The sequence below is a fragment of the Falco peregrinus genome, chromosome 5, assembly GCF_023634155.1.
Source record: "Falco peregrinus isolate bFalPer1 chromosome 5, bFalPer1.pri, whole genome shotgun sequence".
Taxonomy (NCBI): domain Eukaryota; kingdom Metazoa; phylum Chordata; class Aves; order Falconiformes; family Falconidae; genus Falco; species Falco peregrinus.
In genome coordinates, this window is record NC_073725.1 from 22,497,496 (window position 1) to 22,515,790 (window position 18,295).

General features: G+C 43.0%; 1 protein-coding gene across 9 annotated transcripts in view; it reads left to right on the top strand.

Annotated features, from left to right (window-relative positions):
- The window catches only part of LOC101920115 (dual specificity calcium/calmodulin-dependent 3',5'-cyclic nucleotide phosphodiesterase 1C), a 372,306-nt gene that overhangs the window by 309,931 nt on the left and 44,080 nt on the right, over positions 1-18,295 (top strand). For all 9 annotated transcript variants that reach the window (XM_055805463.1, XM_055805455.1, XM_055805462.1 and 6 more), the window contains 5 exons: positions 3,856-3,957; positions 5,235-5,355; positions 9,542-9,623; positions 14,690-14,810; positions 16,007-16,182. In XM_055805463.1, coding sequence (XP_055661438.1) covers positions 3,856-3,957; positions 5,235-5,355; positions 9,542-9,623; positions 14,690-14,810; positions 16,007-16,182 — 602 coding nt within the window. The remainder of the gene's footprint in view (positions 1-3,855; positions 3,958-5,234; positions 5,356-9,541; positions 9,624-14,689; positions 14,811-16,006; positions 16,183-18,295) is intronic.

Below are 18,295 nucleotides of genomic sequence, written 5' to 3' on the forward strand. Positions count from 1 at the left end.
CCTAACTGGGAAGTGTTGGAAGAGAAGGCTGAAGGAAACCCATGGTTACATGTGACTCAGCCCAACCAAATTCCCCCACTGTGCCCAGTGCCGCGAGTAATTTAGATGGGCTGTGGGAAATCACCATCAAAGCTGGCAGTCAGCATCCCTGGTGGTAATACTTGTGTCTTCCTCTGTATGTTGATGACACCTTTTTCTGTGCAGCTGGGTGAGGAAGCTGAAGAAATGCCACTGCCAGCGTGTACTGTGTGTGGTGGAGCACAGGGCAGAGAGGGGCGAGCTGATGAGGCATCGCGCAGCTCCTGCTGTGTCTTTGGGGCCGCTTTCAGGACGTAATTGAACCGTGCTTAGTCAGGAGCAAGCTTTTGTGCCTGTGGTCTGCCTTTCTGCAGTGCCTTGACTGCCACAGTAATGTTGCTTTCAGTTCTGAGGCCAGAGCTGGGTGCTCTCCCCTGAGGACTCAGCACGCTCCGGTGCCTCGGGTGAACGTGTGCCGGGTCTGCCGTGTGGAACGTGGGCTGCAGGTGTGAGTTGTAGCGTTTGCCAAAGACCGATGTGGAAGGAGGCAGGGCCTGCCTGTCTCTGGTGCCCGATTCTGCTTGAAGTTGTGTCAGTTGCTCCTGACTGCGTGTGAAGCAAAGAGGAGTTAGGTCAGGTTTGCAGCTTGTACAGACACATAGACAAAGCTTCCCGTGGGCCTGCAATGCAGATGGCAGTGTCTTTCCTGTCCTGGGGAGGCCAGGACGGGACACAGGAGCATGCATGCCCTCTCAAAAGTGCTAAAAGAAGAGTGTAGAGCTTTTTTGTTTATGAAACTGATTTTTATTGTGTGGTTTGTTTGGGTTTTTTTTTAAATCGGATTTTATTGGGTTTATTTTTTTGTTGTTTGCTGTCCAATCTTGGCCAAAATTCTTTGTGTCAGAACTGAAGTTGCCTGCTTCTCCATGGGAGGAGCTGTCTGTCCATCTTGAATGTTCCCAGGGATGGGGCATCTGCCTTCTGTGCTGACGGGTTGTTGTTCTGTGCATGCTGCAAGGGTGGGTCTGGCTTCATGTTCACCCCCCCCTGTATTTGGTACCTGAGGCAAGAGCTGGCTGAGGACAGCCACCCCCCACTGTCCTGCTCATCCTCAGACTGCAAAAATGCCACCTGCAGGCCCCAGTAACCTGGGTGGTGCTCCAGGGGAGTCCAACAGTCTCTGGTGGTCCTGGGTCATTATGGGTGGTCCTCGGTGGTCCTGGGTCATCCTCGGCAATCCTCGGTGGTCTCCGATGGTCTCTGCCAATCTCCGTCAGTGCCTGGCTGTTCTCGGTGGTCTGCGGTGGTTTTTGGCAATCTCTGGTGGTACTTGGTAGCCTCCAATGAACTCCTCCTGGTGCTCTGGTGCTGCCAGACAGAAGGTGGCAGCCCCGGTCATCGCCTCTTCCCCAGGGCTCAGGGCAGAGGAGATGGCCCCGCTTCATGAGGGGTGGTGGTGCAGGGTGGGAAAGCAGGGCTCATGTGCGGCTTGACAGCTGGGTGACCTTCCTACGAGCCTGCCCGGTGTCAGTGTGGATGGTCCACTCTAGGGCTGGTGTGTGCTGCCTGGGTGGCGTCGCTTGGTCTCTCTGCGGGGCCCCTGAGAGCCCCTGGCAGCCCTGCGGTGCTCCAAGCAGCCTGGCCACGGCGGCGTGGTGCCCCTTCGGGCTTGTGCAGGGTGGATCCAGCTCCATGGGCTCCTGCTGGTCTTGCGATGGATCCACCTGCATGGGCTCTTGCTCGTGGCATGGTGGATCCACCGGCATTGACTGTGGATTCTCTCGTGGTGGATCCACCTGCATGGGCTCAGGGCCATTCCCTGTCAGGCCAACTGCCACGTGCCGGGCGCACTTGGCATCGGTGCTGCTCGTTGTGTCGTGCAGCTTCCGTTCCGAGCTTGGGCTGCACCCTCAGGGGCTGCAATAACCTCTTGTTGCTCACCCAGCTGGCGCTGGGCTCTGGTCTGGCTTGGCCGCGTCCTCCCCTGCCGAGCACGCTTGCTGTCAGGGTTTCCAGCTGCACAGCGAGCTGTGGGCCAGCCGCAGGGCTGCCCGCTGGTGCACCGGAAGGCCGGTGAGGTCACCAACTGCCCACTGGTGCACCGGAAGGCCGGTGAGGTCACCAACTGCCGCTGGTGCACCGGAAGGCCGGTGAGGTCACCAACTGCCCACTGGTGCACCGGAAGGCCGGTGAGGTCACCAACAGCCGGTGGTGCACCGGAAGGCCGGTGAGGTCACCAACGGCCGCTGCCATGGATTGGATGATGGCCCGTGAGGCCCAGAAGGCCCCATTGTGGGCGGCCATTTTGAATGGCAGAGAGAAAGGCCGCCCCTGGGGCCTGGGGACTGCCCTCCGGCCCCCCTCCTGTGCCCTGGGCTCCAGCCATGTGCCAGGTCTGGGTCCCCGCTGCAGGCCGGGGCCACAGTGTCCCGGGATTGCCGGGGAGTCTTCTTTGCCCTCTGGCTGCTTGTCTCCCTGCAAATGCCATTGTCCCCTCACAGGATGGTGGGAGAGAGGGGCAGAGGGGAGGAGAGGGCCTGGTGGCCTTGGGGCTGCTGCACAAGGATGATGGGAGGAGGCCATTGCAGGGCCACCGAGTTGGTTGGAGGGGGGCCATTCAGCAGGAGGGTGGGAAGGACCATGGGGGATTGCTTTCTGTGGCTTGTTCCTGCCTCAGCTGCCAGATGTGTGGCTGAAGATGAAGACAGAGCCACCCTGATGTTGCCCAAAGAGTAGCTGTGGCTCTGTTGTGGCTCTTGACAAGCTTGTGGGACCCACTTGGTCTTGGCCATGAGCTCTGCAGGGGAGTGTGTAGGGTGAAGAGCGCATATGTCCTTCTCCCCCATCAGTTGATTGCCATGGACCTCAAGCAGCGTAAAAGCTGCTGAGAGCACAGCATCAGTGAAGGAGTAAAGGGAGGTAATTTTCTTTCCTCCACAGTGACTAAAGAAGAAACAGTCTGCAAACAGAAATCTTGCTGACTGTTGTGGAAACTGTGAAGGTGTCTCTGGTGACGTCATGAAAAGAAGGATGTTAACTTGTCTTTTTAAATGAAAGCTGACCCATTTCTGAATCTCTCAAATGCTGAGCTGGTATGCTAACCTTGGGCTGTTGTTCCTCTGTTAGCCTGTGGAGAGCTGAACTAAAAGAAAGAGAAAATAAATTTGTATTGTGTGCTAGATCAGAATGTTCTGTATTTAAAAATCTCTAGGACATCCATATTATCTTCAAAGGCATTTCAGCTGGATCCTAAACATGTTTGCTTATGAAAAATTCCTACAGGAGTAGTTTGAACGAAGTAGTGCAGGTTCTCCAAGGGTTTGACTACATATATGCATCATATATACTAGGAGAATACTTTTAACATGCTATTTCTTTTTCATTAATAATATGACTAAACAGCCCTCACAGGTATTGACAAATTTTAGTCAACTGGAAAGAGATTCAGGTTCAAAAGTTCACCTGATTCATGCTGAGGCTTTAAACAGTCTTTTTACTTCCTTCTAAGACCACCCTATAAAAGAAACCATTTTATGAGGTTTGTGCTTAATTGAAAAAGGAGTACTAATACTAATACGCCCTTCAAAAAACATGCAGGATTTATTTTAGCAAGAAATAGGCACCTAGATTAATTTGCAGCCCTCCCACTCCTGTGTTTGTATAGAAAATCATTCATCCTCTCCCCCATCCCTGAAAGAGGGATAATGGAAAGAGCAACACACAAAGGCTGAATTACTGTCAATAATTTGCAGATAGACAGCAAAGAAGAAACTGGAGTGTGTCTGATGCTGTTTTTTGTGTTTCTCTTGTTCCACTCATCGTGATGCCATCCAAAAGGGAATTCAGAGCTCTAGTGATTGAGATGGTGTTGGCCACCGATATGTCCTGTCACTTCCAGCAAATCAAAGCCATGAAGAATGCTTTGCAGCAGCCAGAAGGGTGAGTCACTTCACAGTACTGTGCAGTGAGGGGTTATGTTTCAGCTGGTGCTTTGCCATTGTGTTTGACTTCAAAAGCACCTCTCCAGAGGCCCTCACTCTCTTTAATGTCCACATCAATTCTCTTTCTGCTGTTGAATTTTGAATGAATTCACTTAGGAGTGGACTGGCACCACCTATACACACATCTCTATTTTGTCCTGGTGGACTAAAGCTTCTAAAGGTCGCCATGTTGCGATAAGCCTTCCTGGGAATTTCCCTTGGATATCAGGGTAACATCAAGGACATGATCCAGCTGAATAACCTCCACAGCTTGCATATGATTCAAAGTTATAAAGATCTGCAGAACACAACTTAGGCATTGCCCTTCTGCAGATGGCATCTGCTGCCACCTCAGCAAGGGGCCTGCTCCATAAACAAAGAGCAGATGAAAACAACTTGAGATCCACTGGAGAAGGACTGGAAAATAACAGATGGAACTGTATGGGGAAAGCCTTTTCTTCTTCCCAGTATGCCACTAGGAGCTCTAATATTTTGTCCACAGCTCTTCCCCATAAAATTCCTGTCATACTGCAGAAAGCTCTGAGTGATGGTCGCTTTTTCACCCTGGACACGTCTGTCAGAGCCTCCCAGAATTACACCTGTATCAGACCAGAGTGTGACTAGCCATTTGGTCCTCTCAAAAGCTACAACTTTTTCAGGTATTTCAGATAGTCAAAAGCTGGAATTTAAAAATGAGACTATCCATTCCAAGAAAACCTCTTAGGTTATGGTTTTAAGAAATTGCCAGCATCTTTTTGTTCTGTGGAAACAGATGTAAGGATTCCCTTCTTACCTCACACTAGTTTTCTAGCAGTGAAATGAGTTACTGTGTAGACTCATCAGTGCCCCTGAGATCAGATCCTAACTGTTCACTGCGGTAAGATGGTAGGGACCAACGTCTCTTCTGAGCTGCATAAAACAGCCCAGCTGAAATGGGGAACACAGCAACTCTTCAAGCCTGTTTGTGCAGATAAGCAAGCCTAGAAAGAGCATAGCAAGACTGAGCAAAATTTCTTTTTGCACTTCTTCATTTCTCTTTTACAACAGGAGTTGTGTATGCTGGAGAAAAAAAATAGTATTTCATAGTTGTCTGTTTTTAGAAACACATAAATTGCTCCATTCTCTCATTTTTCCAACAAATATTCTAATGACCTCATGTTCCTGCTTAGGTGATATTTTTGTCTTTCTCCACTTCAAAAGCAGACAATTAATTTATTTGATCTTTTGGATTTTCAGAATTGACAAGCCGAAAGCCTTATCACTGTTGTTACATACAGCAGATATCAGTCATCCAGCCAAGGCCTGGGATCTCCATCATCGCTGGACCATGTCTCTGCTAGAAGAGTTCTTCAGACAGGTAAAGCTGGGGAAGTTCCTCTGTATTTCTTCAGCACAGAGGGATTGTGTAGGATTGAGCATGGAAGTAGTGAAATATGAACACAGGCTTTTTCCTGTTTCTCTGATTTAGGCAAGAACCTCCTAAATGATACGAAGCTTTCTCATCTGGCGCTAGTATCACTGGCTATTATGCCTCTTGGGAAGTTAGTGTCTGATACACTGCCTACAGATATGGACATTATCTACATAGTAGAAATTCTGATTTGGGAAGTCAATATGTGTTTTGAATTAGCAAAATATAGAATATGTGATGTTCTACTTAGCTATAGAACCATAGAAAACAGATTTAGGTAGCTGTACTTTATGAAATTGTACTTAGATTGTTGGAGTAGATGTGAAAAATGCATTACTCTTACTTTAGATGAACTAATCTGTTTTATAGCTCACAGTGGACTGCCTGTTGACAGACCCAAATGTAAACAAATCATTAAGCTCTGTGAGATAGCTGTAAGCTCCCCAAGTGACTAATTAAAAGCATTTAAAGAGCTGCCTTAAAAAAAAAATATGTAAAACTAAACAGAGCACTTAAGAGTGTTTAGGATACTTTTCACAAATATGAGTTACTAAACTAAGCAGAAAACTGAGTGCTTAATTTCCCTCCAGAGTTCAATAACTTCATGTTTTATAGTAAATCTCAATGAAAAAAAGAAAAATATATGACAATTTTTAAATGGTGTCTGTTTTTTAAAGGCACTGTGGGAATCCCTTCTTAATAAAGACATTGCAAGAATTTGCTTTGAAATTAATCTTTTCATTTGTTTTTCAAACCAAGAGTGGGTTTACTAGGTGGAAGCAGGTAGATCATACCTGCAGCTGTGTCTGTGTTGCCACACAGGAGGCTCAAGCAAGTAGGATGATTTTCACATATGTCTTAGGGAGAAGTCTGTGCATGTTTATGCTTTTCTAGCTCAAAATTGTACTAGATGTGTTAAAATACACCACTGCTGAGTCCCCCAGATACTGGTGAGGGAATTAAGATTGGCTAGATATTGAGACCACAAAAAGCCAAAGTTTTGATCTGTTCTATGCGTGTAATGAAGAAAAAATATTATTTTATGTTTTCATAAGAATAATTTCATTTCAGCCAACAAATCCTACTTTAGTTTTGAATGACAGATGGCTCCGCTTTTAGATAAACCTCTACATAAAACTTGTATTCTAGTTAAAAATTCAGATGCAGTATTAATTCCCTCTTCAACAAAACCCTTAAGCATAGACTTGCCTTCACTGAAGTTATTTAGTACTAGATCAATAAATACATCCCTACCTGACAGCAGAAGAATCAAGACATTCTTCTCACAAGCTGAGAAGTACCACTAGACAGAGGGAACCATGTTGATAAGAAACTGTGCTGGCCTCAGATTAGGTATTGTATTTCCTTATGCTCTTCACCTGCAGACCCTCTCCTGTTCTTTCTGTTCTGTGCTCTGCAGAGATTTAACCTGTACCAGTACAGGTCCCCAGCCCTGTTGGTTTCCAGGTTTTTTGTGATGTGATACAGGTGTTCCTACACCAAGTAACCATCCTGTAGGTGTGAATGATGCTTCTGAGTACAATGCTGAGGTTTTTTACATTCAGCAGCTATGGTGAGCATCTCTTAGAGCAAACATCTTGCATGAATTAATTTGTTTTACTAATGCACTTTAGATAGCTGTGAGGGAGCTGCCCAAACAGCTTTGAGGAAGTCAAAAGCTTTGAGGAGTCAAAATATCTCTCTGAGCAGTTACAAAGGCAGTTAGGGGTTCCTTCATGAAGAGAATTAGGTACTTGGGTTTTTAAGATGCATAAGGAGTACAAGAAGAATGATGATTAGAGCTGTCATTGAGAGATGGTTTTCCTGAGAGATCAGCAGACACAGTAAAGGAATGTTACTTGGAAATACTTCTGTTTGTATTGTTTGAAACAATGTGTTTCAAACTCCTAACATAAAGCAGAATTGTTCTGCAACAGAAGAATACTATTATTTGTTGTTCCACCCAAAACTCTAATGGGACTTGTGCCCCCATTTAATGTATGTTATATTAACAAAAAGAAGAATTCAACTCTTATGCCTACAGAAGTTTTTCTCTGGTTAGTTTGCTGGCTGTTTTAGCTTACATTTGACACTGGCAAGAAGTTCAGCATGGTTAATGTGAACTGCTGATTGGAGGAATTGATCCTAGAGTATATTTAACAGGCTATTTAAGTTTGAATGCTCAGTGGGGTGTATTGTAATTATGTTATCCTATATATCTTCTCAGCATAAAGTGGTATGTTATGGAGTGCCTGAATAAAGTTAAAAGGCTTTTTGAGAATATGCAGCTTGAAAGAATGGGGGAAAATGGGGTTATAGCACTTCTTATAAATCTTTTACGCCATCTTGTGATGTTAGAAAAGGACTTTCAGTTCTGAGGGCTGGAAAGTGTTTGGATTTTTGTACTTTGGCACTTAACGAAAACATTGAGAATGTCAGAATCATAGCATCACAGAATACCAGGCTGGAAGGGACCTCAAGAATCATCTGGTCCAACCTTTCTTGGTAAAGACACAGTCTAGACAAGGTGGCCCAGCACCCTCTCCAGCTGAATCTTAAAAGTGTCCAATGTTGGGGGATCCACCACTTCCCTGGGGAGAATATTCCAATGGCTGATTGTTCTCATTGTGAAAAATTTTCCTCTTGTGTCGTCAGAATCTCCTCAGGAGTAACTTGTACCCATTACCACTCATCTTTACCATGTGATTCCTTGTAAAAAGGAAGTCTCCGTCTTCTTCGTAGCCACCCTTTAAACACTGGAAGGTGGTGGTAAGGTGTCCCCTATGCCTTCTTTTCTCAAGGCTGAACAAGCCCAGTTGTCTCAGCCTTTCCTCACATGGCGGCCTTCCCAGTCCTTTGATCATCATGTGACCCTTCTCTGGACCCTCTCCAGCCTGTTCACATCTTTTTTGCGTAGTGGGGACCAAAACTGAACACAGTATTCCATGTGTGGCCTGGCAAGCACTGAGTAGAGTGGGATAATGACTTCTTTATCTCTGCTAGTGATGCCCTGGTTGATGCAACCCAGCACCCTGTTGGCTTTCTTTGCCACAGGAGTGCACTGTTCACTCATATTGAGCTGCTTGTCCACCAGGACCCCCAGGTCCCTTTCCACAGAGCTGCTCCCCAGCCGGGTAGATCCCAGCCTCTGCTGCACTCCTGGATTATGTTTTCCCAGGTGCAAGACCTTACACCTGTCGGTGTTGAACTTTATCAGGTCCTTGTAAGCCCACTCTTCCAGCCTATTCAATTCTTCCTGCAGGGTGACTCTCACTTCCAAAGTGTCCACTTCCCTACTCTGGTATCATCAGCAAACTTCATCAGAGTACGCTTGATCCCATCATACCCAACACTTATGAAGATATTAAACAGCACTGGAGCCAACATCAATCTCTGGGGGACCCTGCTTGTGACAGGTTGCCAGTTTGAAAAGGAAGTATTTACCACCAGTCTCTGAGTGTGTCCTGTCAGCCAGTTCCCCACTCAGCACACAGACCACTTGTCTAGACCCTAATGCATCAGTTACTCTAGGAGGAGGCTGTGAGAAACTGTATTGAAAGCCTTGGAGAAATCCAGGTAGATAATGTTCACCGCTCACCTCACATCAACTGAGCAGGTTACTCGGTCCCAGAAAAAATGTCAGCGTTTCCTTTGGAAGAAAAAAGTAATCTGCATCTGGTCAGCCATGACCTGTGAATTCCTCATCTGAAAGACTAAAAAAGGCATGCAAAGAGATTCAGTCCCTGAAAACTCAGTCCTGATGCTGATGTTCTCTCTTTAAAGGTTTGCTCTGAGAACTGAGTTCTGCTGGGCTGCCTGGAGAACTGCAGTGAGAAGCATTCCTGTGCTCAAGTGGGTTTTTAGTTGGTGTGTAGAAGTACCAAGCAGGCAGAGAAAGCTCTAAGGAAAGATTCACTGGAATCAGGATGATGAATTCACCAGTTTCTTCTTGGACTATGACTTTTCCAGCCAGACTCAAATTCTCCACCATTTGTGTTAAAAAAGAAAAAAATACAGAAACAAAACGTAATTAAAGAAAGCAAAATCAGAGGCTTTTACAGTCATGACCTAAGATATCAAAGTGCAATGTATCTTGCCTTTTTCTAATTTCTCGTCAATTTTTTTTCTCCAGGGTGACAAAGAAGCAGAACTAGGGCTTCCCTTTTCTCCACTGTGTGATCGCAAGTCTACTATGGTTGCTCAGTCTCAAATAGGTATGTCCCTTTTGGTGCATGCAAAGTAGTGTCGTAAAAGCAAAACTTACTTCTCCCTGTAGGGCTAAGATCACTGTGATCTCTTATCATTTGGAACTATGTTAAAGAGAGGAGATAAAGCACAATGGCATTATTTTCCCCAGATCAACAATTCGAAGCTCAGGAGCCATTAAATTTATGGTGGTGGTTCCATGCAATAACCAAGTTACCTCTGATGTGTCTGCAGAGATGACTACAGTGCCTGGTTGTAACGCTACTCCATGGTTTTCTGAGCTGTGAAGATGAGTCATATGTGGCAACGTGTTGTGATATCATAATTATTGGTTGATATGAAAATGTAATGTCAGTCCCTTCGATGACCTGGGCAAAACCTATTGTGTGTTTTTCCATTTATTCCTCCCATCCTTTCTCTCCCAGTGCTTCAAGCCAACCAATATTTGCTGTTGAAGCCAAGCAACTAGCAAACTTATTTCTGATCCACCCAGCCATCTACTTCTCTGGTTATTGAGTGAAAAAGTAGAAGGATAGGGCAACAAGCCTGGTATTTGGTGAGAAAACAAGAGGAGCTAAGTGAAGTAAAATGGTTAGGGGGCTGGGAGCAAAAATAGTCCAATAGAAAATGGATTTATGGGTGGATTTTAAATCTAGGAAGCAAGTGAATTAGAAGAATGTGATCTAACCTCAACTGGAGAATAGGAAGTCAAATGGAATAACAAGAAAGAGAACACAGACCCTGAAAATTAGGGAACTGTGACCAGAAGCAGATATAGGGAGAATGTATTAAAGGAAAACAAAAAATTTGAAGTATGAAACGTCTCTCAAAGAACAAGATATCACTGAACCTAGGAAAGTTCAGATTTATAGCTGTGGCTAAGAGCCATTTCTATTTAAAGTTATTTCACTGTTCCTGTTAGTCAAGCCGTTTTCTGAGGGCCCCATCTGAGACTTTTCTGGCTTTGTTAGTTTAGACAGTTCAGTCAGAATCTGAACTTGAAAAGCCCTGTGCAATCCTGGCCCAGTTGCCAGACTTGTAGTGTTTATTCCTCTGCATTGGTGATCAGAAGAGTGGGAATGTTTGTAGAGCACAGTGCAACTGTGTGTTCTGCCATCAGCTCAGTGGAGGGAAGTAGCAGCAAACTTGAAGTGCTGCAGTCTCAGCTAAAACCAACATTGAGGACTCCTGGCCACACTACACCTACTGCTGTGCTGTGGGAGAAGGTAAACTCTGGCTGGTGTGGAGGGAAGCGCATGCAGAGGCTTCTCTTTCACACCCCTTCTTTCATCTTTCAGATACGTCCCTCACGCCTTACAGGAAAGAGGAGTCGTGCTTCACATGGGGTCCCTCTCTGTAGAGCTATGTGTGTGCTTGAAAATCAGTTTTCCTTGTCCCCCTCTTTTGTGCTCCTTTGCTCAGGAAGGCCAGTAGAGCCAAGATGCCCCATGTGTCAATCCACTGCAAAATTAATGATGAATTAAACTATCACCAACACAATTCCCCCTTAGAAAAGAGGCTCTCATCAGTAAGCAAAGGCAGCCTTATTTAGTCATGTACTATTTGTCACTATATTTTATTTGTAAAATTTAGTAATCCATTGACATTAATAGGCTACTGTCTATAAATCTTGCCTTCTAACATTATAAAACTTCATTTCTCAGTCTGCTGCACAAATTGGCAGTGTCTTTCTGTAACATCTCCTTTGTTAAATCAAAACCTCTTACGTTTTCTGGCTATCCGCTGAGGCAAGGCTTTCAAAGTTGTAGGGTAGATTCTCAGACAAATAATCTGTTCCCATTCACTTATTTACCTGATTAACAGCCTTAACAAATTGTTCCCTGGAATAGTAATTACTACATTTCTTTCCAAAAGTAAGTTCTTATTGAATTCCAAATGGTGCTATTGTCTGCAGCAAGCAGCCATCAGTCCCCACAAATAAAAAACCTCTGTCCTTTGTGAAATAATATTCTGCTCTTGGTTCTGTCAAGGACAGAGACTAGAAATCCTCTTTGGGTGGCTCAACTTTTCTGTAGTCGCTGGTTTGCTGCTCTAAGTCCACTGCAGATGCAACAGCAGTGAACAAGCATTTTCATTATCAAAAGATTTTCACAAATGGACACTGAAGGTTTTACAGTACAGACTTTTTTCGTGCCAATGGAGCAATCTTACAGCAAAAACTTTCTCAAAAGAATGTCTTTCTTGTTGCTTCAGTTTGTGAAGAAATTGTTTAAATTGGTAATTTAAAAAAACATGAATATCAAATAATAAGCCTGGATTTGAAAACCTGTTAGTGCCAGTGACCAATTTATCATCTTTTTTCTTGTTCAATAGAATAAGTGTGGTAAATATTTCTGTACCACAGTGAAGAACAGAAATCAGGAGATTCATGTCCAGAAGTCAGGCTGCTTATCAGAGTGGGGGAGACAAACAAACTGCAAAGAAAAAGCAGGCCAAGACTTGTATTTTCCAACAAGAATATCAGGAGTTGAAGCTTCTTTATATGTCTCAGACTGTAGGAAGCTTGTTTGACTGGAGGTCAGCCTTTGTTGTTATTGTCCTCTTTTGCAGCTGGTAAATGTAGCAACATCCATTCATTTTTGTCCTTTGACAGGCAAGAAAGAAAATTACAACTTCAGAAAAAATTGTATAAAGGTTGATGAGTGTTTGCTGATGATTCTTTATTTTTGTTCGTTTGCTTTTTTGGTGGTGGGCTTTAGGGAAGCTGCCCTCTAGCCAGTGTTTGGCACAGTGGCATTCTCAGATGGAATGAATGAGCACTAGGCATATGCCTGGAATCTATCTTCAGCATGCAGTGTTAATTGGTAAAATGTTCTTAGTTGCTGGGGTACAGAAATATTTACCACACTCATTCCATTGAAGAAGAAAAAGTGTGATATTATGGTCATTAGAATTAATAGGGTTTAAACCCCAGGTTTATTATTTGATAGTCAGGGGGTTTTAATTAGCAAAATAAATCACCATATTTAAATCACAGTGTCTTTAGGTAAGAAGAGAGAGAACACAGTGGGGAGGGAGGGAGGCACTTGGGAATATAGTGTAATTTACATAATTATTAATAAAGTCCTAAATTTTGTTTCTACAATAGCAGATTATGTTTCCCAACTTCATTGTAATCCCTATTTTAAGGTAATACCTGAATATTTTATTTAAGTTATAGGGAATAGAGAACAAAATACCACTTATCAAAGAAAAGTTCTCTTATGTCTTTGAGTTTGTTTACCTGTGGTCCCTTGTGCCACCTCTCCCTTTGTTGGTGAGATGCAAGACTTCTCCCAGGGAAAACTTGTTTCTTAGTTAGAACTGGACCTTGTGTTTGTGTGAAAATATTGATTATCTCAGGAAGCAGATACCACTACCTCGCTGCTGAAGTTACAGCCATACATCTGATATCAGAGATTTGCATGTCTTAGGGGTTTTAGTGGTGATGGAGTAAATAGCAGTGGTATTTATTACTTGCCAAGCAGAAGTGACAAGATACTGCGGCTTGGGTTTCTTTGGTCATTAAGAGGTAAAATTTCTTTTGAGTGAAGGGGAATAGAAGAGACATATAGACAGACACACACACACATATACATAAATCAAATTCTTATCCTCAGGACTCCTGTGGCACACTGAACAGTGTTCTTAGTACAATTTCAATCGTTTTAAAAAAATTGTATTAAGTTTTCTGGGATAATCTAGGTTGTGATCTAGCACACAATTCACACAATTTCCTGTTATGGCTTTATACTACATACATTTCTGATTAGATCCCTGGGAGAGTTCTTTTTTTTTCAAAATTTGAATAGTTAAGACTGTCTCAGTGTTATAGGAGCATGTGATTCAGATGTTCAGATCAGACTGCATATTTTCTCCAGATTTACAGAATGTTATTATGAAATTCTGAGAACTTGCAAGTAACATTTTTAATTTGGCTAGGCACGAAAATACACTTAATTACCCATTCTTTTAGAAATTTAGCAAAAATTGGGGGGGTGGGGAATGGAAGTAGAAGGGTGCTCAACTGCTTTGCACTCAGGATGTGGCTCAGAGCATCTGTGAGTTCAGGTGGCCCATGAGGTCTCTTATTTTACTGTTCAGGGTCTGTCATAGAAACATATTGTGATCCAGTCAGAGAAATGATAATATTGTGAATGTATAATTAATAGTTACAATTACCAAATCTTTTAAAATTTTAACAGTGGGAAAGGATCTGAATCCTCATATGCCTTAGGAGGAATTAAGGATGTAGTTGTTGGTTACATGCAGCATCAAGAAATTTGCTATGTGTAGTGCTAAAACGAACATAAGAAATATCCTTTGCCCCAAGTGAGAATTTAGGGGAAGGTGTAAGGTACTATAAGCTCCTCGCTCTCACATCTTTTCTATGCAATTTTGATTTTTCTTCATGGCATGATTTTATGGTCACAGGGCCCTTCAGTCCTTCACAACATTCAGATCTGAGCCATACTGATCTTATTGATCTCTGTCAAACTGTATACTGAAGTAGAAATTATTTGGCCCTTTATTTTTTTCCTTTCCTTATATTAAAAAATGGGGGAGAAAGCATTTAAATCTGTTTTATTATCAAGAACAACAAGCTGGATGAGCACTGAGGAGAGAATACTCACAGCAACCCACTGATATGCACAAAGAGTCTTGCATGTAGCTGCACATCAGCAAAGCTTACCAGTATTATTGCTGTTATATTAATTTTCTGCTTAAGAGAGTTCATCTTTGAAACGGGGTTTTATCCAAATCCACTAGGAATTTGGCTTAAATATCATACTCTTCCTATAAAGCAAGTTCTGATGCATCTGTTTATGCTCTAATTTGCCCCAGTTTCTTTCCAGTGTTTAAGTAGGTAACTTTCATGACATGCTATATCCACATTCTTGGTTTAGGCAATAATGTATACTCGGTTTTCCTTTTCTAGTATTTGCCTATCCCTCTTTCAAGGTATATTTTTTTTACTCTGTCTTTTACAGTGTGGTTGCCTGCGATCACTGAAGCAGTGACTCCACATAAATCCTCCTCTTGCCTGCTTGACTCTGCTTGTGTTTCTGCTCAGGTTTCATTGATTTTATTGTGGAACCCACTTTTACTGTGCTGACCGACATGACTGAGAAGATTGTGACTCCGCTCATTGATGAAGCTTCCCGCTCTGGGATGTCCGGGTTCAGGCGTTCCAGGTGAATGACTACATGCCCTGTTCCTTCACTCTGCACATGCCATTGTACCCACCGCCCCCTGTTTCCCCGCAACAGCCTATGTCTTCCTTGTGGCTTAAAGCGCCGTATCTGCACTGCTGACACCACAGCTCACCTTGTGACATGACTTTGTTGCAGCAAAACTCCAGCCCAGAGGAGGGCAAAAACAGAGGCTGGCATGAACCTGAGCCATGTCTCCAAAGGCAGTGAGCAGAAACCGTTGTAGCCATGCAATTGAGTGAACTGTAGTGCTCTTTCCGTCACTAACATCAAAGAGAAGGTAGAGGGAATTGTTGGGAGGCACTCATTTCTTCATGCCAAAAGTATAGATGGGATTGAAATACAAAAGAGGACTGGGAAGTATAAGCACACTTTAGTGGCAGCATTTAGCATTATGTGACTGTGTGAAGTACCACCAGAATTCACCTGAAGTTTGGGTGTAAGGAGTCTTGGCCCATTCAACCTGCTCTGTTCTTGTAGAGAAACTACTCTTTTAGTAGCTTTATGGACAGGGTGTGTCTTGGGATTCAAATGCTGTGAGGCTACTGCTCCCTAGAGTAGGGCTACCAAGTCAGGATTCCCTCTGTCAGGTGACTCTTGGGCTGTTACACAAAAAGCAAGCACTAATATGTTTCTGTGCCAGTTATCTTGGTGCCTTTATTAAAATGTGCACAATGAAGTGTCCATCCTTGAAACACAACTGTAGGGTCTGTAACTGAGTGCCTGATTTCAGCCTCAGCTGAGGTCACCAAGCCCTGGACAGAGGCTGGCCTCCTGTCCTGTGCCTAATGGCTCCCGTTGGTGAATTTTAGGAGACTCCTCTTTTGACATATTTGATCTCTAGAATTGTCTGACTCTCCAATGGATATTTAGGGAATGAAGATACACAGCAAAGGTAATGGAAACACTTTGAGTGTTTCTATTTCTTGGGGACTATGGGTACTGAAAAATATGCATGGAAAAGCTGCCCTTTGTTTCTAATGCTGGCTCAGGTTGTGCTGTTTGCTTTAACATCAGTTGCTGTGGGGTGGGAGGGGAAGATGAGGGATTCAGGGTTAGTTTTTGTTTTCCTGGTTGACTCTGTTAAGTTATCTGGACTTAGAGTAATTATTTCTTCTTAGCTGCATTTGTGTGTATGCGATAGTGATTTCTTCTGTGTTTGTGCTCTTGTGTCCCAGCCTGAATAGCATTAGTCCCTCCGAAGTTAAAAAATCAAGTGTCAAGAGCACTGGGTCTGAAGGAAGTGCCTCACTCAACTGCTCCATACTCACTGTGGACTTCAAATGTTTCAAAGCCACTTGGACCGAGGTTGTGCAGCAGAACCGGGAGAAATGGAAAGCGCAAGCCACCAAAGGTAACAGCCAGGCATTTTACTGAAAGAATAAAAATTCTTTTGACCTCTTCTTCAAGCTCTTCTTCAATCAAATTGCTCTCCAAGTAAGCACTGTTAGTTTGAAAAACGGTGTTTTCAAACTAGGTCAACGTTGTCAAGGTTGACAGCCTACAACAGGGCTTTCCAGGTCAACAACCTACACTAAGTTCAGAAGGATAGGAATACTGTGACTCATCTGTGCCTTATAGTCTTCTTACATGGTGTATATGTACGTAATGAAGAGGGATGTGGACAATGGGAGGGAAAAAAAATAATTGTAAGGGAGGTCCCCTAAAGTCATGAGTCACAGTCGGTACAAAAATAGCTGGAACAGTATTTATAGAGATAGAGAATTCTTTGTTCATTTGTAGGTATAGAGAATTGTTCACTGTTAAGATTGAAAGCATTACAGAAGATAGTTCAGGGGAGAAGGACAGGATATTCTGGGTTCACAGCTGTTTTCATATTTCTAGTGATAACTTCGGTAATGACTTGGGAACTCTGCTGCAAATGCTCATGATGTCATCAGTCTGGGAGGGACTGCAACTATTTCAGAAGAATGAAGGCTGTGTTGGTTGCAGGTTGGCCAGGGTTCAATATTGTCATGCTAATGGGGAAAAAAAAACCTAACACAAAACCCTCCAGCCCTTGCTTCTAAGACGGTTCTGGCATTCTTCCCATCTTTCCAGCAGTAACAAGGCCCCCACAGCAGTGCTGCATCCAGTTTTGGCCACTGCAGTTCAGGAAGCATATGGACCAGCTGCAGACACTACAGAGTACAGTAATGCAAATGATGATAACTGTTGTTTATAGCTGAGAAGGTTTGTAGCTGAAAGCAGTTTTCTGAAGACAATTGAAGCTGCAGATTAAGAGAACTATTTTTTTATTCATATACCCTGGGTTGTTAAGAGGAGAAAAAAAAAGAAAGTTGACTGTAAACTGATAGCAAGTTAGACATTGGTAAATATCTATCTTGGAACTAATGAGAAACATCTGTTGAGAAGGACTTTGGTATAACTGCCCCTTGCCTCCAGGGGCTGGGTGATTGCCCAAGGACTCCTTGAGTCCTTGGGTGATTTACATCAGCTTTGGATCCAAAAAGGGAGGAATGTGTCACTGACTATTATTTTTTTTCTTCATGAAACTTTTTGTGATACAATTTCATCTCTGAACTGAATACTTGTTACTCGGACCCTTACTTAATGCAGTTGTTGTATTTCATGTAAATGGAAGGAGTTCGATTTTAATTTATTATGTGGCCAACTTCAGGGCTGATGGAAAAATTGGCATGGTTCTCCTATTTGCCAGAGCAGATTGTTCCTCTCCAACTGAAAGGCCTGTCTAAAGGTGCAGGAAAGCACTCATTATTATTCAAATTAAATATTTCTTTATGATTAAAACTTGCCATTCAGGAAAAGCCTTTCTAGGCATTCAATGAAACTGGAAACCAAAACAGAATTCAGAATCTGCTTATTTGCAAGGGGCTTTTTTTAGCCTTTTTTTTTTTAATTGGTATTTACTGTTTCACAGTTCTTTGTGGACCAAACTAAAGCTAAGCAAATGAGCAAGGCATTTAACATAATCAGTGTCCCACAGTATAGGAGCATTGAGTGAATGAAGCCAATACAGTTAACTGGTTTTAGGAATTTCATTTCAACCCAATACAGTTAACTGGGTTTAAGAATTTCATTTCAACATGTACCATATATACTTGCTCATCTACTAAGGATCTACTAGATAAAAATCCTATATGCAAGAGAGACCTGTGGGGAAATAAATAAAATCTATCTTGCATTTCACCTAAACCAAAGCTATAGAGTAGATTGTAATAGATTTTGGATATTTAACTTTTAAATGTGCTTTGTACCCACTTGCAGTGACTGCTTTGCATAAAGACATTTTTCTGAATGTGCATATGTAAATGTCAAGTTATGATTCAAGTGGATGTGCACACATTGCTTAACTAATGCTGCTATTGGTAATATGTATTGATGCTGTATTTCATATCCATTCTTTAGAGTATCTGATGATAAGTGTTTGGTTATTAATAGTTTAGCTGGAGAGGAAAATATTTTATTTTAAAGTGCCTCATAAA